Below are 23,191 nucleotides of genomic sequence, written 5' to 3'. Positions count from 1 at the left end.
TTCATTTTTTAATGTTTTTTTTTATCGTTAAAATCACAATTATCAAAGAAAAAAAGATTTCCCTGAAAAATGAGAATCCCCTAACAAATGTTAAATACATATCGCTCACTCCTTTCAACAACGTCATATATCAAAAAACGTCAATTTTCAGTTGTGCGTGTTTTCAGAACGCCCAGAAAATGTACTATATCCCAGCAAAATCAGCTAATTTTAACTTAATAGTTACCCGCTACAGGGCACAAAGTGTTGTTTTTGCATTTTGAAGAAAAGGTATTGTTTATTTTTTTTATTTTAAATATACTAAATATTTTTCAAATGGAAAAAAACATTCAGGTTTTACCTAAAAAGATCTGTTGCGCAGTAAAAGTTCAATAAGTTGTTTGATATTTATTTTTAATACATTGTATCATATTTTTAAACTTTAAAAAAATCTCCTAAAAAATCAAGTTTTTTGATATAATATGGCGTTGTTGAAAGGAGTGAGCGATATGTACCTATGTACTTGTAACGTCAAGTACATAATGTACCTATGTAATATATGATGTATCTATGTGCATTTAGCGTCATTTAAAAAATAATTTAGTCATAAAGTAAAAAAATGTTTTAAATAATAAAAAATATGCATATTAAAAACATTATCTAATAAAAAGTTGCATTGCCTTTATCAACCGGACAAAAAAAGTATACGTAGTAAATAACCTTGAATACAAAAGAAATAATAAAACTTTTTTTGTTTATCTTCCGTTAGTTATGTTATTTTCTATTGTTATTTTGCTTTGTATTTGAAATGTTTCGTGAAAGAGTTAAAAGCCCCGTTTTGCGCGCAATATTTCCATCGCTTCGAACAATGTTTGAACAATAATATAATAAAGCAAGGCAAATTTAAATCATGCGGCGCCTTGGAGCGGCTATGTACATAACAATGATATGTACACAACGCGCGAGAGGCGATTATCAGTAAATAATATCAGTAAATAAGGCAATAATGCAGAGCGCGAACAGATAACATGTCCCTTGGCATAACTCACATATGACCGCTGATTTATAAAAAACAAGTTATGGCAACTTGTTGGCATTAATTAACGAAATGATCTATTTTAAAACACTTAACGCGGCAAGTTCGAACTTCTCAACTCGACCTAACCTCAAAAAAAAACAAATAACAACTCTTTGAAAGAGGAACTCGGTTTGTCGTTCAAACTTTTGACGGTTTTTGAGTGTTGGAATCGAATTTTTCGTAACTCGAATTTGACAGGTAGGTACTTTTTGATATACACGCGATACACCCGACTCGCATAACGCCGCGGCAAAAACTGTCTGGCTTTTGATCGCTTTTGGTATGCGACCTACGTTCGTCTTTCGTTCGCGCATCCGTCTGCGCATAGCTGTAAACTATTCACTCTTTCACAAGCGCCGAGGTTCGGGAATGCGAGAGAGCGAGCAAGCTGTACGGAGTCACGTCTGGCGCTAATCTGGCGACCAGCTGATCGCTCCGTGAGGGTTCGAGAAGCGACCGACCGTTTGGGAATTTCGTAGCGGTAACTGGCGATTGGCAACACCACGTGGTGAGTGACATTTGTTTTGTATTTGTACCTGATCGTTCTAAATTCGAGATTTAAATAATAGCGAGGGTTTTTGCGAAGAATTTTCACCCATAAATTGCATTAAGCTATAGCAACTTTAACTCCTAAAATGTTCTCTTTAAAGTAAGCTAAAATTGCTGAAATGTTGTTTGCAATAATGGTTCATTTCAAATTAAGCGGATTGATGGGGGATAAAAAAAGTTTTTTACAAAATAAAAATTAATTTTTATTTTTGGTCGGTATTTCGACGCCGAAAAACGTCGGTATATCGATGTTTTTCTAAGTACACAAGAGTCAATATATTGCTTCTCAGCAGTCAAACGGTTAAACAGTAAAATCACTCACAAGTAGGCATATACTTATATACTTATATATATATATATATATATATATATATATATATATATATATATATATATATATATATATATATATATATATATATATATATATATATATATATATATATATATATATATATATATATATATATATATATATATATATATATATATATATATATATATATATATATATATATATATATATATATATATGTAAAGTAAAATCACTCATTACTACTATCATTACGACCATCACGCCGTTTCCTCGCAGGGGTAGACAGAGAGGATGGAACGCCACACCCTTATGTCCTGACATACTCGCCTCCTTCACATCCATATACATCTAGTCATACATGCCCTCCGATTACGCAGACTTTTGACACCACCAGAGTTTAGGTTTTAATTGATCTGATCGTGCCAAGTCTTTTTCTGCTGTCCTCGTTCTGTTCACATGCCAATTTTTCGTGCCGAGTTTTCCTCGGTCTTGCTCTGCTTCTATTTTAACTACAATAGCCTTAAAATTTTGTTTTACCATTACACCTGCCCAAACCATCTCCACGCACCTTTCTAAATTATTAATATCCTTAATATTCGTATTTATATCATTTACTTTGTGGTTGGCCGTTTTTATTTAAAAAAAAAAAAAAGTAATGACTCATTCGATTCACATGCCGAAATTCTCTCTGCATACCTCTGCGGAATGATTAATTATATTTTCTTCCCTTATACAGGCAACACCATATCGGCTGTCCAAACTTAAAACACAGTAAGGAACATTTTTTTGTAGTACGTTTTTTTTTGCATTTTTGGACTAAGTAGAATCTATTTAGTCCAAAAATGCAAAAAAAACGCACTACAAAAAATGTCCCTTACTGTGTTTTGAGTTTGGACAACCGATATCGTGAATATGAACCTTATCTTTCAAAATTTGAACAATTTGAAATTTTGCGGCAACATCACAACTTGCCTCAAAATTAAAATTTGATTGATAATCGTGCCGTTTACCGCTATTTACATGTTTTCCTGTAAACACTGTATCTATTATGTAAATTATGAAGATATAACCTGTTTTTTTTTCACAGTTAGGTTTATTATATACAATATCATTCACGGTAATTGAGCGCCGAATCAAATAACGTCAAGGACTCGAATAATTATTCAAAACGCGATTTGTGATATATTTTAAAAACATTTACTCTGTGGTTTGTATTTTTTTTTTCAAAACGATATGTTAGTTATATTAATATATGACCACTAACCGAGATTTTTGTCTACCGGTTTCGAGACATACCCGTCTCTTCGTCAGGACAATCAGTACACCAGCATGCAAACAATACTTAGTTATTGATATTAATCGATTTTTGACAGTAGCGTGAATACAATATTTATCTAACTATTTATCTAACATCCCGCCGCTTTCTCCTAGGGGTAGGCAAAGACAATTGAATGCCACTGCAATCTGTCTTTCGCATGAACAAGTATTCGAAATACTTGTACATATCCAATTTTCCTCAGTCTTCCTCTGCTCCTATTTCCAACTACATTCGCCACGAGAGTTTATTTTACTGTTCTTTCCTCAATCATTCGTTCCACACTTCCAAATCATCTTATCACATCTCATAATTTTATCGATAATACTTATATCAGTCTCTTATTATTTCACAATTGTAATATCTATCATACATCGTTTTCCCGCACATTCGTCTGAGAGATTGCATTTCGACTGCCATCAGTCCACTTTTATTGTTCTTTACCAACTCCATGTTTTACTCAATCACATTAGGGTCATATATTAATAATTTAATAATTATAAGAAATCTTTATTTTATTAATATGTTACAATCATAATTTCTTCTTCTTCTTCTTCTTGTTCATCTTGTTGTAGGCCTTGTGGCCTGTTTTTAAGAGGATTTAGCCTCCTGCGATGTCGATTCCCAGCTATCGACCCATCTCTTTGGTTGTCTGCCCGTGAATCGTCTACCATCAGGTTGGGCGTACAGTGCGATGTGGGGGAGTCTGGATGGTTCCATTCTCCTCACACGCGCATACCATTGTCTCCTTCGTTGCCTTCCCCACCTAACGACATCTTCGATCTCGCATATTTCCCTGATCCTGGCATTTCTTATTCTATCTCGAAGACTCTTGCCTGATATGCTTCTTAGTCTTCATTTTTTACACTAAGCGCCTTTTTCGTGGCAACGGTGTCCGCTCATGATTATGAATATAAAAAAAATATAAAAAAAAAACCCCAATGGTGCATAGGGCACTGCGTAATACAAACGCAGTGTTATCTTGATCGTTTACACACGAAGGAAAGGTGATCAGCCCTCCGCTTCAGGTACCAGTCCAGGGTAATATTGAATAAATAGTACAGTGAATAAATCACTATTTTACCCCCCCTGGGAATCGAACCCGGGACCTCCAGAACGGTAGCCGAGCGTGCTGACCATTACACTACGGAGGCGAACAAAATTATTAATACTTATAATTTAATTATGGATTTCTATAAAGTAAATGTCAATGAATTTAGAAATCAATCATTTTTTGCAAAATATGGCAGGCCGACAACTTCCTAGCACGATTACAAAAAATGCTTTGTTTTTTGTTTTATTTCGAGTGTCCTAGAGCAGTTGTTCCCAATAGTTTTTTTCCCGCATACCACTTTAAGAAAGACCTTAAACTTGCAGTAAGGGGCACACAACTATATGAGTTACGATACACAAAAATATATGAGTATGTATATGACTTACGATGCGATACAAAAAAATTGCAAAAAAAATATTATTGGGTAGCAAATATTTCGAGAATATTCTTGATTACACTGATACATTAAAAACATATTGTTTTTTACTGCAAATGAAAATGGTATTTTCTGGCGTTTCTCATGTGTGTGATTATAATCCAGGATTTGGACTTCACATACTAATATAAGAGTTTCTGCTTAGTAAAAAGTTTCTTTACATCTCACCAATAGATGTCTCTAGTGAAGTTCTAGTGATTCAAGAACAAAGTTTCTAAATTGGTTCATATATTTAGAGCTTCCAAGAATTTGAGTAGTGTGGTTGCCAATAATGGGTAAAATTGGTGAATGTAACACGTGTGTAAAGTGATCACTTAAACCAGCCTTTGACGGTCGTCAGCCCCGTAAATGCCCAGACTTCCATATTCTTCTTTATCTTTGATGGGATGTCAAAAAATAATATGTTTTTTACTGATTAAATTATCTTAGTCAAGTGATTGGCACCTCCTCTATGCAACTTCGGGTTTCCTGGGTGTCCGCGTACCGCTAATTGAGGATCACTGTAATTGAAATTGGACTGCTATGAAATGCTTATGTTTTGATAAATTTTGCAATACCGTTCTAAGAAAGTTTTAGCTCAATTTAAAGACAAATGTCCAATTGATATCGAAAATATTCTGTCAATTTTATTTTTGACGAAGTCTATAGCGCTAAATGTTGTATTTTCGACGTCGTGCGACCGAATGAAGGTTGAAAGATTCCGAAAGGTCCAAATGGGATTTTTCTTATTAAATTATTTTTTAAATCCTTTCGTCACGATGTTCATATCCGACAAGGTCGCGCAAATGTGTGTAAATAGCATAATCCGTGTGAAAATCGATTTTCTTTCGTTATTGTACATTTTCCTGACTTACAACGTGACGCTATGGAGGTTTTTAGGGTGACCACGTCCAAAATACTATTTATTGATTCGGCATTAACTTTGTGGAATTACATGATTATTTTATTAAAATTAAACACTTGAATATACCACTTTAATGAGTTTTATTTTTTCATTAATTGATTCGGCAGTCACTTTGTGGTAAAATCTATCAATTTTTAATTAATGTTTTACTTAGTAAATACCACTATTTCTTAAAATCTACTGTGACACGTGTTTCGATGCATTGCATCATTTGGTGTTTGAAAATGATGCGGAATGCATCGAAACACGTGTCACAGTAGATTTTAAGAAATAGTGGTATTTACTAAGTAAAATATTAATTAAAAATGGAGTTTTATTTTATTTACGACTAGTTTCGAAAACGACAGATGTTTTCATATTCTGGTACAAATTAAAACTAACGAACAAAAATATATTTAGGTGTTTATATATAGGTTAATAAATATAGGTAGGGGGGTTAAGGAACAAAATTTTTTGTAAAAGGAAACATTGATAATAACGGTGACGTATTTTGAAACAATATATTATTAATTCCAAAATACTGGCTGTATATTTTTATATTATTAACTTACAAACTAAATAACCATCGCGCCGGTTTTTCGCAGGGGCTGGCAGAGATAGGGCGTTTGTCCACTACACGGAATTACATGTAATGTTACCGTCCGGCACGTTAGTTAGCGTTTCAAAATGACGATTGGCTTGGATTGGCATGTGCTTTTGTCTATATTTTATATTTTGTTTTTTTTTTTTGTCGGATCGGTGCTCTTGATTGGTGAGTGAACACGTGGCGCGTTAATTCGTATCACGCTACAGTCGTAGTCGCTTTCATTTTTCAAAACCGGACTGCCGGACGGTTAAATTCCGGGTAGTGGACAATCGCCCATAAATTAACGCCAAAAGGGGATTATTGAGTAAATTTTGTGAATCTGTTTCAAATTGACAGATTTAACGAAAATGCAATCGAAAAATGTATTTAAGTGAAGTAAAGATATCCACGATCTTACTAACCATTTCGTCGTTTCCCTGTTGGGGTATGCGCAGAGAATGAAACGCCACACCAATCAATCTTTGCAAACAGTCTTTGCCTCTTCCACACTCATGCTTCTCCTCATACATACCCGCCGATTGTTTGACTCCTCACTTGACCACTCCCATGTATTTGAAATTCTTGATCATGCTAATAATTATAACTAACAAACCTTCACGTCACTTTTCCGCAGGGTTAGGCAGAGAAAACAACGCCACACAAAATTGTCTTTGCAAACAATTTTCGCCTCATAATTTAATTTTTGTAACTTTGTTTTAAAATTACTATAAATATTTTATTATAATTAAGTTATAATAAAATATTTAAGGTGATTTTAAAACAAAGTTTCATTTTAATTATAAAATGGAGAATAACAAAGTTAGTGCTTAAAATATAAACTATATTCTTCGCCTCCTTCATATGCATGCATCTGATCATACATACCCGCCGATTATTCCGACTCCTGAACTGACCGCTTCCAAGTTTTCAAAATAATTTTCGGTCTTCCTCTGCTCCTATTTCTAACTACACTCCCCCCATAAATATGTTACTATCTCTGCCTATCCCTCTGGAGAAGCGGCGTGATGGTTAATTTGTTAGTGGGTTAGTTAAGGTAGATAAGTAGATCCCTTCGTTAAAAAAAATCTGTTAACACGTTAAACGCCAACACTTAAATTTGTTAATTTTGATAATCACACCAAAATTTTTTTTTTGGTTATTTACGTACTTCACTAAACTAACTAACTAACCATCACGCCGCTTCCCCGCAGGGGTAGGCAGAGAGAATAGAACGCCACACCACTCTGTCTTTGAAAACATTCTTAGCCTCTTCCACGTTCAAGCATCGCCTTATACATACCTGCCGATTGTAACGACTCCTAACCTGACCACTTTCAAGTATTTGGGATACCTGATCATGCCACATTTTTCTCGGTCTTCCTCTGCTTCTTTTTCCAATTACATTCGCCTCATAAATTTGTTTTACCGTTCTTTCCTCACTCATTCGTTCTACATGGCCAAACCATTTCAACACACCTTTCTTAATTTTTTACGTATTTAAAAAAAAATGACAATGGGTTCCATAGTTACAGTATTTTGAATATAGCTCTTGATTGAGGTCACTGGTGACCCCCATGGCGCTGTGGTCCAATACAGTGGAGGTCACCGGTCCCCCCACGGGGTTTAACGTGTTGAGAAACCGGTCTGAAGTTGACATAAAGTATTTTTTATTTCAATTATGATTCTCTGCTAAATCTGCAACAATGGTAACCCTAGTAATGTTGTGTTTTTTAGCGTCGGGCGTTAATAGGTACATTTTTTAGCATTCGCTACACTCGGCCCTAATCTAATCCTACCGGCTATTTGCTTAATTGTCGCGTTTCAGGTATTGACTGTGACATTTTTGCAATGGCACCTCGCTTACGTTTTTGTTTGAAAAAAAATGTTTATTTGCAAACGTGTGCCTTAACGACATGACGATTACATCACCCATTTCGAAAGTAAAATAATAATGAAAAATGAATGACTTCGTCGTAAATATAAAACGTTCGGGAATGGTCAAAATTTATTTATCAATTTTTACTTTTACTTATTTATTGATTATTTATTAATATTTCATGTAATTTTTTCATGGTTATACTTTTATATATCGTAGTCGTACAGGAAAAAGTGACCAACTAACAAAACGTAACATGTTCAGAAGTGCCATTTAAGTCAATTTTGCATGGAAAGAAAATAAACATCAATGCAGTTAGTTATTTTTAACAAGTCAATATATTATACTACCAGGTTTTAAATCGCTTTGGGATTTATATATATATATATATATATATATATATATATATATATATATATATATATATATATATATATATATAACATTTATTCTAATCATACAGTTTGGTATTCTTAAAACAGCGATAATTTATTTAGAAACCACATCCGTTTCAGTTGTATGAACTTTAAAAAAGCACTTAGTACTTTTCTAATATTAAACATTCTAACAAACACAATATAACGTCCAATTTGATTACTGGAACATCCCATTTGATTTGTTTGCTAAACGTCCAATTTGAAGTGAAAAACCTGTATCAATGTTTCTTACGCGGTCTCGCGACGCGTTTCCGGTTATAACCCGGAGAATTTTCATCTCAGGAGAATGTCGAATTTCATAAATTGAGTAACATAAACATAATTCATGTTTTTGATTAATGTTTTACTTAGTAAATACCACTATTTCTTAAAACCTACTGTGACACGTGTTTCCATTTAATAGATAATTATCACAAATTTAACCACAATACGTAATACGGAAATCCTAAAAATATTTAATCCGAAAAGCCATAAACTGCAACATTTTGAAACAAAAGAAATTCATAAAAATATGTAACTAACAGTAAACCCATAATTAAAAAGATTATCTCCAATTACAGGAGTTATTTTCATATTATTTTTTGACATCTCATCAAAGATGAAGAAGAATATGGAAGTCTGGGCATTTACGGGGCTTACGACCGTCATAGGCTGGTTTAAGTAAAATATAGTTTTTTTTTTTACTTAAACCAGCCTATGACGGTCGTAAGCCCCGTAAATGCCCAGACTTCCATATTCTTCTTCATCTTTGATGAGATGTCAAAAAATAATATAAAAATATGACAATGACTAAAGCCTCCCCCCTTTTGTCTATGTTCCCACTGATAAATCATAAAATTAATTAAATAAATAAAAATAAGAAACAGCTTCTACCCCCTCTTCAATCTTCAACGTCCCAAGGACCCAACTCTAAAATTTAGAATTAGCTTCACATACGGTGTTAGAAAATGATGCGGAATGCATCGAAACACGTGTCCCAGTAGATTTGAAGAAATAGTGGTATTTACTAAGTAAAAAATTAATTTAAAAAAAGTAGAATGTCAGATAATAGAGAAGAGCAAGTTGATGAGGTAAAAAGTAGATGTCTGGACATTTATGATGATAACATTTTGTGATTATTCTAACAGTTTCTCTACGTTTATGGGCTCCTATCACCTGGCTTCCCCTACAGACGATGTTCGCGAGATGATTAATTGCAACGTCATATTTGTATACTAATTTTGTTTGTTGAACTGAAGTAATGCCAGTCTAATCCTGGCTACGACTTAACCACATTTGAAATTAAAACAAGTTACAACAATTTGAGTGTGTCCAAATACTTGTTCACAAAATCTGGATTATCTTCAATTGCAGGAATTATTTTCATTTGATTTTTTTGACATCCCATCAAAGATGAAGAGGAATATGAATATGTTACACGTGTGTAAAGTGATCGCTTTAACCAGCCTATGACGGTCGTCAGCCCCGTAAATGCTTCATCTTTGATGAGATGTCAAAAAATAGTATATAACAAGTTACATTACGTTGTTATAACCCTTATCCGCTCCCAATTGTGCATAGGGCACTGCATCGTATTGACGCAGTGTCATCTTGATCGTTACTTACACGAAGGCAAGGTCATCACTCTCGCGCTTCATGGAGCAGTCAAGGGTAATATTAAATAAAATCACTTATGTTTGTTTTCATCCTCCCCTGGGAATCGAACCCCGGACCTCCAGCAAGGTAGCTAAAAATGCTAACCATTACACCACGAAGGAGTTGCAATATACCTCGTAATAATATTTACTTTTATTCAACGACAAATAGCAAAAGTATAGGGTGCGTATTCGCGGTAGCAAAATCATCTTTCTATATACGCAAGCAAATTATGAAATTCGTCGCACTCTTCGATCGGCTACAACAGCTGCTATGGGTAAAGTGATCTTACCAGCTCGCAACCAACGCACTTAATTTGGCGATCGTGTCTATGCTGTTGCATCTATGTTGCTGTTGCCGGCCCGATGGCGTGGACCGCTGTTCCACCAGTATCAGTAGTTAGAAACAGTGAAATTGAAATTGAAATCAGTAGTTTGAAACATTGACACGGCATTCGGCTGACTTAAGCGATCACTTTATACGCTTGTGTGACGTTCACCATTCTGCCCATTATTGAATATCTATATTACATTATTTTTTTTTTAAATCTGAATGTTTTACCTTTGCATCATATTGACATCTCATCCGCAGGGTGAATATCCAGTGTTTAATAAAAAAAAAAAATTGGGATTTTTTTCTGTCATTGGTCTCTTTAGACTAGAAAGACTCTAGCAGCCAAGTTCAGTAGCCATTTCTCGTGATCTATAGAGTTATATTATGTAGTTAGCTGGTATTGTCATTGTGTTCAACAGCGATTCGCGGGGGGCTGAGAAGATGTTCCTCAACCGGAATTCTGTCAATTCAAAAGCTTTTTCGATTCGGAAGCTCCCCTCTTACATTATTGTCCGGCTAAGCTTTAAAATCAGTAACACACGTAAAAAAAGGTACTTTCCGAAGCGTAAAATACGCATATATGTATGTATATATGAATATATATTTATGAAGTATACATTACTTGATCACGCCAAGTTTTCTTCGGTGTTCCTCGTCTCTTTTTTCCAATTACGTTCGCCCCATATATTTGTTATTCTACTATTCTTCATTCATTCGTTCCACATGCCCAAACTATCTCAACACATTTTGTACTGACATTTCTTGGTGGAACTGCATTTTGTAGCATAAAATCACCTATGTCATTTTTCCCACATGAATTCATGTGTTATTCAATTGTTATTTTATTCTATCTCAACACACTTTTTAAAATTTATCGATTGTGCTTATTTCAGTATATCCTTGCATTCTTACCTTATTTCACCGTTCGAACGTCTATCATTCGTCTGAGGGATCGCATTCCGACTGCATTCTGTCTACTTTCGTCCTTCTTTTTCCAACTCCACGCTTCGATTCCAAACACATGTATTTTATTTTATTTACTTCAATAAAACTATTTTTTTTTATTAAACTCACTGCATTTTTAAGCTCGCTGGGGAAGAATCTTTTAATGTTATTTGATGATATGATACCTGTATCTCGTTAAATAATATTTATTTTTTCCTAATCCTGGTTCAGGTGACCATCAAGTGATTGTTTGTCCATAACAGGTTTAATGGTAGGAAATACCACAAGTTATGTTCAAAACAAATTAGCAAAGAGGCGTCACTAAATTCCTTCCAACCGTTTCTAGAACACATTCATGTTTATATAATAAAATTACAACTTCTTATATAGTGTTCTCCACACATATTTTATTTGACAAGTGATCAGGTTTCATCGTTACGCACATCATCAGACACTGTTGTTTTATAAGTCTTAGATCTCAAACGTACAAATTCAGAACGCAACCGACCGAGCTAAGGGCCACATGGGAATGTGTATTTTAATATGTTTTTTTTTACATAATATTTTGGGTCATTCCACATAAGTAATACGGTTTTTCCAATCGCATGAGCTTTGAGTCGAAATGGTAGGAGATAAAATAAATGCATTCACTTTTATAAAACTATTATTATTACAAAAATATCCTGCATTTTAACTAGTTCTCAATGGTTTCTTTGCTCAGACTGTACATAGAATTGCTTTCGTACCATTTTTATCTAAAAAAAAATATTGGACATCCCGCAATTTTTATCTATCTGCATTCTATGTGCTATTGTCTGTTTCTATTGAAGTTTTCTGATTTTTCGACGCATTTTAAGACTGTAAATGCCACGTTTAAACGAGATTTTACTTTTTTTTAGTTGACTCCATGAACAGCACGTAATACAGAATATTACCTATTTTATTTGAAAAATAGGTAATATTCTGTAATACGTGCAGTTCATGGGGTCAACTAAAAAGCCGTTAAAATCTCGTTAAAACATTACATTTACAGTCTTTAAATGTGTCGAATTTTCTGCCATCTGTTGATCTTTTCCAGAAGCTTTATTTACAATCTGAAAAGCGTTAGTTCAGCTTCAAACTATCAAAAATTAACACAAGTAAGAAGTTTTTACTATAGATGGCACTGCGAAAATAAAATGAAATCTCCGTAAAAATAATGAAAATCGTTTTCCACTTTTAATAAATTAAAATACTGTTGAACTAACATGTATTTGCATATATGTATTTAATCTTTGAAATAAATTGGTATAATGAATTTCATATGCTTATATTGTATATTGTAGCGTGATTCAGATAATGCTACGTATGTGAGTATGTGTTCATTTTTGTACAAGCGTTGTTTTTATCAATCTCGTAGTGTGTTTTCGGTTTGTTTTCACAGTTCATCAGTCACAGGTCATTTCATGTAATATTTTTATAATATTCAGCTCCTAGGTTCGTAAAATATACATTAATTATAAAATATTCCTTTTTACTCACAAGTATTAATCATTCAAATTTATATAATCAATATAATACTCCCTTTGCATATATACAAGTTCCAAAAATTAATGCATTTTAGATGTTCAAAAATAAACAGAATGGTAAATGTTACACGCGTGTGTAAAGTGATCAGTTAAGCCAGCCAAATGCAAAGATACTCCATGGAATACTTGGACCTCTTTTTTCGTTTGAAAAAGGTAGATTTTTTACCGGTTATTTCAACTTTTAACTGACAATACTTATATAAAGTCCCAGCTGTTTAATCCGAAGACTCTGTAATCCGAAACGCGCTGTAATCCGAACGTGAAAGCTTTCAACATAGGCATCAACTGGGCTAAAAAAGTTGCCAGAACGTTGAGGAATTTATGGTTTTGAGTTGGGTCGTTGGTACAAATGAAAATATCTGAATTTTTGCAAGCTTAAATGGAAATGTTGTTTTTTTTTTATTTTATTGATTTATTCATAAAAGCATTTTCAAAAACCGAAATATCCTTTTTCTCTCTCATTTTTCGGATTAACGAGCTAGCACTGTACAATAATTCTTATTTTGAGACCGGTCTTCGATCCGAATTATCAATCCGTAATAAAATGGGTATTTGTATCCTACTAGATTAGGTGAAGTCAAGTTCATATTCACTAGTTATTTGACTCGTTTGAAATCGACGAGGCCTTTGTCCCGAAAAGTCCCAATAAAGCGGAATCGACTCTACCGATATAAGGCTCGGTTTGGGCGTCAGGTGATATTATTTGTTTGGTTAAAATGTTTGTTTTTCACTCTCCGTACTTCAAAGTGTTGAGATAAGTACCTTACATAAACATATTTCAAGAGAGTATGTGGTCATTTTGAGTGTTTAGTTGGGGTTTGAGAATCAATTTCATTTCCTCCTTAAAAACTTTCCTTTTTCTGTTTAAATATTTTTTTTAAACCGAGAACTTACAGTTTTATTCATTTTTTAATATTATTTATCTATTTATTCCTTAAGTTTTGTTTCTGTACTGCGAAAATCGTCATGTAAGTTTTAAATTTATTTACTTATTTTTTCATGTCATATACCTTTGATAGAAGAATCTTTGATATAAGTAAATACCATCTGCTTAGCGTAGTGGTAAGCGCGTTTGTTACCATGCTGGAGGTCTGGGATTCGATTCTTAGGGGGGAGGGTCAAAATAATTGTGAGATGTATTTTCTCAAGTATTTATTTAATATCAATCTGGAATGATACTTTTAGCGTAGGAAGTCACCTTAACTTCATGTAATTAACGATTAATATAACACTGCATCGAAATACATGTAACAGTTTTTCTCCGCTCTATTTGTTTACTATCACCCTATACTGGTGCTGAGAACATTTGTAGTTCTCAAAACTAGTTGTAAACTGTCGTCAATAAACTGAAACATGGTATTGTACAAGTGTTGTATTTTTAAATTTAAATAACCATTTTATTAATTACTTTTAAAGACTAAAGATGAATACAAGTATGATTTACATAACTTAAACAAACTAAATATCATGCAGCTTCTCCGGAGGGGTAGGCAGAGAGAATAGAACGCCTTGCCAAACAATTTAAGCCTCATCAATATTCATGTATCTTTCATACATATCCGCCGAATATTTCGACTCCTGACCGGACCACTTTCAAGTATTTGAATTTGAACTTGAGATTTTCAAGTTTTTGTCGGTCTTCCTCTGCTCCTATTTCCAACTACTCTGTTCTTTTTTTTATTCGTTCCATATGCCCAAACCATTTTTTAAAATTATATATCCAATGCTGGAATAACAGTTAAAAGATAACACGTTATCTGTGCAGTTTGGATAACGCATTCTACGTGTATTAGATTAAAGTAAATTTAATTTTCAAACCTAGTTTATTTGTTGATTTTTACATTTTATGAAGGATATCGTCCGCCCGTGAATATTCAAATGCTCGTATAATTTTTGAATAAAATGTGCTGATTTTAATAAACTCATGTCAGAATTAGGTCAGTATTATAGTTAATACATTAAAATCTCCACAAAATGAATGCATTTTATATTAATTGTTTGCGAAATCGCTTTAATGCGTCCTTGTCATAATTTATAAGTGATGGGTAGCTCGAAACTAAAAGTCGTTTAAAAATATATATGAAAAACGTTTTGAGTGTGTCCAAATACTTGTTCACAAAAGTGGGTTTTCTCCACTTGCGGGTTATTTTTACTTTTTTGACATCTCAACATAGATAAGAAGAATACGAAAGTCTTAGTTTTTACAGTGCTAATGATCTGTCATAGGCTAGTTAAGTGATCACTTTACACACGTGCCACATTCACCATTCTACCCATGATTAACAATCACACTACTCAAATTTTTGGAACTCCTAAATATATACAACATTTTTAGTGTGTCCAAATACTTGTTCACAAATCTGATTATCTCCGTTTAGGAATTATTTTATACATTTTTTCACATCTCAACAAAGATGAAGAAAATAAATTCTGGGTATTTACAGGGCTTACGACCCTCATGGATCAATCTCATGACGCAGTACATATGAGTTAACTCTTCTTCTGTACGATATAGTGCCTTATGCACTAAGTGATTTTAGCCTGGAAAAAACTTGAAATTTTATATTATGTTTTTTCTCAAAAAAAAATTATCACAGTTAATAAATGTAATTTATATTTTAATATGATTTATATTTGAAGTACTAACTTTGATTTCCCATTTTATAATTAAAATGTGAGTTTGTTTAAAAATCACTATAAATATTTTATTATAACTTAATTATAATGTCTACCGGTTTAGAAGCTAACCGCTTCTTTATCGTGTCTTGATAAAGAAGCGGTTAGCTTTAAAACCGTTAGACATTATAATTAAGTAATGATAAAATATTTATAGTGATTCTAAAAGAAAGCTTCATTTTAATTATATAATTAGTTAATAAATGGTTTAAATTTTTATCTAAGATTGACTCAAACGAAGACCTCTTACTTTTTTCCCATACTGTAGGTGCCTAATGAAATCCATTAAAATTAAGAAACATATTGTTAACATGGTTTTTATAGTATTTAAATATATTCATACATAAATTAAAAGTTATTTGCAAAAAAATCATTACTATAAATTAATATGTTTTCTATAATGCAATGTGTTATATGCGGTAATAATTACCTTTTTATGAATTCCGTGTAATAAATTAAAGTGCAAATATATATATATATATATATATATATATATATATATATATATATATATATATATATATATATATATATATATATATATACACACACATACATATACACTTAATTTATCATACATATTTATATCATTCAGACTCTTTTCATTCCTCATACAATCCGCCATCTCATCACACATTTTTAAACTCTTCAACAAAATATAATATTGCGATTCTTTTTTTTTTAAATTTTATTTTGCCATTATTTCTTTTATAGATACTAAACTCAATAGTTATTATTTTAAACCACCTTATTTTTAAATTTGCCCATGCTATTATTTTTTTTAAGAAATATGCATATTCAAAGTTCTTTTATTTTTGTTTTCAGGAGTTCTACTCCAGAAGCCATGAGCATGGTGCGTGCTGCCAAAGCCGCCCTGAGGAAGAAGATGAAGGAAGTTATGAAGAATATGAATCCTGATGATAGAGCTGAACAATCCAAAGCAATCATTGACAAGGTTAAACATTATTTTTCTTTATTCCAAACCTTGAAGTAAAAGGTTTAAATGTTGGAGCTAGAATGAACGATGTTTTACCTTTTGTATGCTGACGATTATGTTCTTCTTTCCGATAGCAGAGAAGACCTGCAGGCGTTGGTGACAAACATGCAAGGAAAATTTACTGATGAATGTTAGCAAATCCAAATTTAAGGTTTTTGAAAAAGATGTATATAGCCCTATCTGGGTGCAAAATATTGGTAAATTGAGAAATTGTGGAACAGGTTTATGATTTCGTGTATGTGGAAAGTATGTTTTCAAGGGATGTAAAGACCGATAAAGATAAAGAAAGGAGTTTAAATGCTGGGAACAGAGAAATAAGAAAATAATGCATGGCTGAGATAAGTACTATCGATAAAATCGAGAAAGGTGTGTTGAGATGGTTTGGAAATGTGGAACGAATGAGTGAGGAAAAAACAGTAAAACAGATTTATGAGGCGTATGTAGTTGGACATAGGAGCAAAGGAAGACCGAGGAGTATTTTAAATACTTGATCAGATTTGTGCCGAGAACTAAACTAAAACTAATTAACCAACACGCCGCTTCCCCGCAGGGGAAGCAGAGAGAATCGAACGCCGCACCACTCTGTCTTTGCAAACATTCTTCACCTCTTCTACATTCATGCATCTCCTCATACATAACCGACGATTATAACGACTCCTGACCCGGCCGCTTTCAAGTATTTGACATACCAGATTGTGCAAAGTTTTCCTCGGTCTTCCTTTGTTTCTTTTTTCAACTACATTCACCTCGTAAATTTCTTTTATCGTTATTTCCTCACTCATACGTTTCACATGTCCAAACCATCTCAACACACCTTTCTTAATTTTATCTATAATGCTTATCGATAGTGCCGAGAACTCACATGTGAAATAAGATGTCAATCAAAGGATATATACAGGTTCCGAAATTTGAGTAGTATGGTTGTCAATCATGGGTAAAATGGTGAATGTTACGCGTGTGTATAGTGATTACTTAAACTACCGTATGACAGGTCGTAAAGTTTGTACATATTCATCCCAGCCTTCCATATTCATCTTCATGTATGTTGAGATGACAATAAAATTAGTGACGATATATCGCACTTTTAGACATCGATTTAAACAATTCGAACATCTAAACAAAGTCTTTGTTCATATATATGGACAACTGAAAACTGAACAATTTTGAGCGGTTTAAATTTTTAAAACTGTCTCATTTATTTTGTCCCTACGACATTTCTGACTCATACATCTTTTCCAGCTCACGAGAACCCCGGAATGGGTGAACGCCAAAAAAGTGTCCATCTTTTTGGCCATGCCAAATGAGGTTCAGACGGAGCCTGCAGCTATACAGGCACTGCGCAGTGGCAAATCTATATTCGTACCTCTCTGCCAGGGAGGAAGTATGAGGATGCTGAAGGTCCATGATGAAGAGGATCTGAAGAATCTGCCGAGAGATGCCTGGGGCATCAAGGAACCGAAACCTGTGGAAGGAAGAGACGATGCTCTTGAAACAGGTTAGTGAATGAACAAATACATTTGTTTAATTAAAATATAACTTTGTTATAAAATCACTACAAATATTTTATTATAACATAATTATAATATCTACCGGTTTCAAAGCCAACTAAGACTGATACTAAAACATTATCTACTTGACAAAATTCTTCTTCAAAAGTCCTTTTTAAGGACTAAATGTATTACACACATGTAACAAGATTTAAATCATATTACTTAGAAATATTAGAAATTTAAAAAAGCAATTAATAATAATTTACAACTAATGTTGCAACTCGTCGTTTGTTATTGGATGTTGGAATACTCCAGGATATAATAAGTGGACGTATCGATAGTCCGGTTTTGACTTCCGAAATAACGTATAATGTACCCGGCCACCGTACCACAAGTCACAAGTCACAATCTTTATTCAGAGTACCTGTCCTTCGAACTAATTATGCGCGAAGTTCACCTATGTTTCGTATGGCTAGTGAGTACAACTCATGTTTTAGCCAAGTTGACATTTTCGATTGCGGAAAATCTGTGTTGAAAAGTTGAATGGTGAGCATATTGTCCTCTCAGGATCTTTAAAAACTATGCTTCTTTGCATTGTATGTATGTTCCTACTGGAATCAACATCCCTCTTACACACATTTTCTCTCATAAATTGTTTATTAGCTAGATCTACACTTAATATTTTGTACTAATCTTTATGTTTCTGTGGTTAACTAATAGGGGGTTGAATTAGTTCTCGCCGTTTATAAAAAAATTATATTTCTCTGTGATTTAAATATATTCCTTTCGTTTTTTTTTGTTTTCCTGTCCCCTGCTGCCTTGAACACCCACGTGGCACTTTCAACCGCCTCAAACCGCCTCAAAATTAAGGCTATGGGCCTTGTTCATCGGCAGGGAAACTGGGTCCCGTATGCTCTGAAGGAGAGAGATATGGAAAGGCGACTTTGCATGTGTGATTCACTCTTGCAATGGCATCACAGAAAAGGTTTTTTGCATCGCGTCATCACCAACGATGAGAAGTGGATCTTCTTCGACAACCCCAAACGCCGCAAAGTCATCTGCCAGCCAGGTCAGCCACTCCCTGCTGAAGCCAGCATTGCAAAACGCAACATTCACGGCTCAAAAACGATGCTTTGCATTTGGTGGGATCAGCAGGGAGTAATTTTTTTCGAGCTTCTCAAAGCAGGCCAACAGTCACAGCAGAGGTTTACAAGCAGCAAATGATCAAACTGAAAACAGCAATTGAAGAAAAACGTCCAGAATACGCAGCCAGGCACGAGTCGATTCTCATTCTGCTCGACAACGCGCGCCCGCATGTTGCCAAAGTGGTAAAAGAACAGATAAAATCCTTTGGCTGGGAGATTCTGTCACACCCGCCCTACTCCCCTGACGTCGCACCATCCGATTATCATCTGTTTCGGTCCATGCAGCATGGATTATTGGGAGAAATTTTCAAAAGTTATCGAGAAGTCGAGTTATGGGTTGAAAATTTGATTGTCTCAAAAGACAAGGTTTTCTTTTATAGGGGAATATGACTTCTTCCTGAAAGATGGGCCAAAGTAGTCGAGAAAGAAGGGCAATACTTTTAATAAATTCTTACTTTTAAAAAAAATAATATTTTCAATTCAAAATACTACAAAAAACGGCGAGAATTAATTCAACCCCCTAATATAATTGGCTTGTTCAATGTATAATATATCTTTTAATGCGTTGTTTTACATATGTTGCTTAGTAGCAACCCAAATAATAAAAATAATTAAAAAAAATACACTAGTTATCGATTTCTTGAAGAAAAATTGTGACTTACATATTATTCTTCATCTGTGTTGAGATGTCAGAAATGTATATTTCAGTCTAGATTCTAGATGAAAGGCCGGAAATCAGTAAGCGTTGTTAAAATACTCAAACAATGATTTGTTTATCAAATTTGCTAACGTGAACTAATCGCAACTGAGAGTACCAATCTTTAAATTGTGTAAGGTTAATTTCTTGTAATGGAATCTATTGTTTTGTAGCAGAACGACATCCGCCCATCATTTCGTATCTCCGATCTTGACCGTTCTTCATTCATTCTACACCATGTAAACACTGTCTTAGTGATCTATTGATCTCACCTTTCCAACCTTGGCCAGCCATTGTACGATTTTACACTTTGTAAAAAAAAGTATTCGTACATTTTTTACATTTCAACATGGATGAAGAAGAATATGAAAGTCTGGGTCTTATGACCTTTGTCATAACAGGTAATACGACAGGTAATATGACAGGTCTTATGACCTTTGTCATAGGCTGGTTAAGTGATCACTTTACACAAATCTTTTCCAGGCTCCATCCCAACTTATCGCCTTTGTAGGCTGTTGGGGTCAGCTCTTCTCGTCCCCAGGTTATAGGTCCTTTTGTCATTGGTAACGTTACCTAGGTCATGCCTTCGAATCATCTTTTTTCTGCAGCATCCATGAATTCTTGGGTCTTCCTCTATGTCTTTCGAGGAAGATCCATCGATTGCCTGGTTTACAATATGCTCAGATTCTCAGCTTCGTATATCCCCATACCATCTCAATTGCCTTTCCTCTAAATAACTATTGATGCCTATTGCACCGGTCCGCCTCCGTAGTGTAATGGTCAGCATACTCGGCTACCGTTCTGGAGGTCCCGGTTCGATTCTCAAGGGGGGTAAAATAAATATAAGTGATTGTTTTCACTGTAATATTTTATTCAATATTACGCTGGACTGGTACCTGAAGCGGAGGGCTGATCACCTCTCCTTCATGTGTAAACGATCAAGATACCACTGCGTCTATATGACGCAGTGCCTTATGCACCATTGGGTGAGGATAAGGGTTTTATATTTATTGCACCCAGACTTTCACGAATGTGTGAGCTCTTTATTTTTTTTCCAAAAGACACTCCAGCTGACCATATTTCAGTAGTTTCTTGTTATCTAGAGTAGGTGTTGCATATAGTCCAGCATTCGGACTAATAGAAGAGTGCGGGTATGACAATTGTATGGTAGACTTTTCCTTTAACTTGGCTGGCATTTTTGGGTGACAATGTATTATGTTTTTCCAGGTGGTGTAGACCTCGTGGTTTGTCCTGGTGTAGCGTTCACCCTTGCCGGCCATCGCCTGGGTTATGGAAAAGGATATTACGATGGGTTTCTCTCCAAACTTCGCAGTTTGCCGAAGACTCCAGAATCGCCAAAAGGAACAACCATAGCAGTATCGTTCCGGCAACAAATTTTCGACGAAATACCAGTGACTGATCACGATGCTCTAATTGATCGAATTTTAACCGCTGATGACTGACTAACCAGTCAAAATTTAACCATTTTTACAAATATTTTATATAAAACCTGTTCTGGTAACCATGATTTGTTTAAATCTACATATTGTGAATCGTGTAACGATCCATTCCGCATCATTTTTAAATAATAAAAAAAAATATATTTACTAGGTACCTAAGAAAATTCTTCTTGCCTATCAAGGATTTACAGCATATAAAGTTTATATTTCTTAAAAATCCTAGGGAATGTGTTAAGTAAATAATAAATTAATAAAGTTGATCACTAAAATCAAAACCAAATATTTTATAATTTTTTAGAAAACTAAAAAGCTAAACTGGCAGTGCACAACGGAGTCCTGGTTCCAACTCTAATGTATGGAAGTGAAACATGGAGTTGGCAAAAGAAGGATGAAAGTAGACTGAATGCAGTCGAAATGCGATCTCTCAGAAGAATGTGCGACAAAACGATGTATGATAGTATGATGTGCGAATAGTGAAATAAGGAAGGAATGCAAAGTTGAGAAAAGCATTATCGATAAAATTAAGAAAGGTGTGTTGAGATGGTTTGGACATGTGGAACGAATGAGTGAGGAAAGAACGGTAAAACAAATTTATTAGGCGAATGTCAGTGGGAAAAGAAGCAGAGGAAGACCGAGAAAAACATGGCACGATCAGGTATGCCAAATACTTGAAAGTGGTCAGGTTAGGAGTCCTAACAATCGGTGGGTATGTATGAGGAGATGCATTAACGTGGAAGAGGCGAAGAATGTTTGCAAGGACAGAGTGGTGTTGCGCTCTATTCTCTCTGCCTACCCCTGCGGGGAAGCGGCGTGATGGTTAGTTAAAATATTCTTAATATTATTAATATTTAAAGCGTTTACTTTGTGGTTAGTCTTTTTTTTATACAAAATATTTAATAATAGTATATAACCACTCACAATACGTCAAATATGATTGACGTATGACGCCATTTGCCAAATTTATACTATCTATCAGAATAGGGTCATTAATTTTGCACCATCCTGTATAAACTCAACATGTAGTTGACCAACAATCAAATTATCTTAACCATCGATTTTTTTGCAAAACTACGATTTACGATGCGTTTCGAAATATTTGATGTATATAAAAAAAATTAAAAATCTTTTTAGGCTAACGACACACGTTTATACTGAAGGTTAGATCATTGATCCAAACTTAAGCATTGTTAAATTGATCAAACCATGCAGATAAAATACTAGAATAAGTATTTGATGCAAATTCAATGCAAATCTAAAGTCATTCTAATCCAATTAGATATATCAAACAATGAAAAATTTATCACAAATTGCAAAATGTATCACTTTGCAAACATTCTTTGCCTCTTCTACATTCATGCATCTCCTCATACATACCCGACGATTATTACGACTCCTGACCCGGCCGCTTTCAAGTATTTGACATACCTGATTGTGCCAAGTTTTCCTCGGTCGTCCTCTGCTTCTTTTTCCAACTACATTCGCCTCATAAATTTGTTTAACCGTTCTTTCTTCACTCATACGCTCCACATGTCTAAACCATCTCAACACACCTTTCTTAATTTTGTCGATAATGCTTATCTCAGCCTTACATTCTTTCCTTATTTCATCATTCGAACATCTATCAAACATCGTTTTGCCACACATTCGTCTGAGCGATCGCATTTCGACTGCATTCAGTCTACTTTCATCCTTCTTTTGCCAACTCCATGTTTCACTTCCATACATTAGAGTTGGAA

The 23,191-nt window shown here is 34.2% G+C and overlaps 1 protein-coding gene across 2 annotated transcripts; it reads left to right on the top strand.

The window, feature by feature from the left end:
• The first annotated feature begins 1,443 nt into the window (after positions 1 to 1,443).
• LOC148308593 (5-formyltetrahydrofolate cyclo-ligase-like) lies at positions 1,444 to 22,281 on the top strand. 2 transcript variants are annotated; one of them, XM_088261538.1, is made up of 4 exons: positions 1,444 to 1,565; positions 16,492 to 16,621; positions 17,903 to 18,158; positions 21,223 to 21,730. In XM_088261538.1, the coding sequence occupies exons 2-4, from the start codon at positions 16,511 to 16,513 to the stop codon at positions 21,456 to 21,458; spliced, it is 603 nt and encodes a 200-aa protein (XP_088117664.1). In that variant the 5' UTR covers positions 1,444 to 1,565; positions 16,492 to 16,510; the 3' UTR covers positions 21,459 to 21,730. The 2 variants fall into 2 exon arrangements, with proteins under 2 accessions (XP_088117664.1, XP_088117663.1); XM_088261537.1 differs by lacking the exon at positions 1,444 to 1,565 and adding an exon at positions 13,783 to 13,958 and having other exon boundaries at positions 21,223 to 22,281.
• The last annotated feature ends 910 nt before the right edge of the window (positions 22,282 to 23,191 follow it).

The sequence above is a fragment of the Brachycentrus maculatus genome, unplaced genomic scaffold (assembly GCF_059751285.1).
Source record: "Brachycentrus maculatus isolate JH-2025_06_01 unplaced genomic scaffold, ASM5975128v1 h1tg000157l, whole genome shotgun sequence".
Classification (NCBI taxonomy): Eukaryota; Metazoa; Arthropoda; class Insecta; order Trichoptera; family Brachycentridae; genus Brachycentrus; species Brachycentrus maculatus.
The sequence above is the reverse complement of the archived record's forward strand: the minus strand, read 5'-3'. Positions and strand labels throughout refer to the sequence as shown.

What these genes read in the sequence shown, in the direction of transcription:
- LOC148308593 (XM_088261537.1), top strand. An exon ending in CCAAAGCAATCATTGACAAG is followed by an intron (nt 16,622 to 17,902) that starts GTTAAACATTAT and finishes CATCTTTTCCAG; the next exon opens with CTCACGAGAACCCCGGAATG. An exon ending in AGACGATGCTCTTGAAACAG is followed by an intron (nt 18,159 to 21,222) that starts GTTAGTGAATGA and finishes ATGTTTTTCCAG; the next exon opens with GTGGTGTAGACCTCGTGGTT.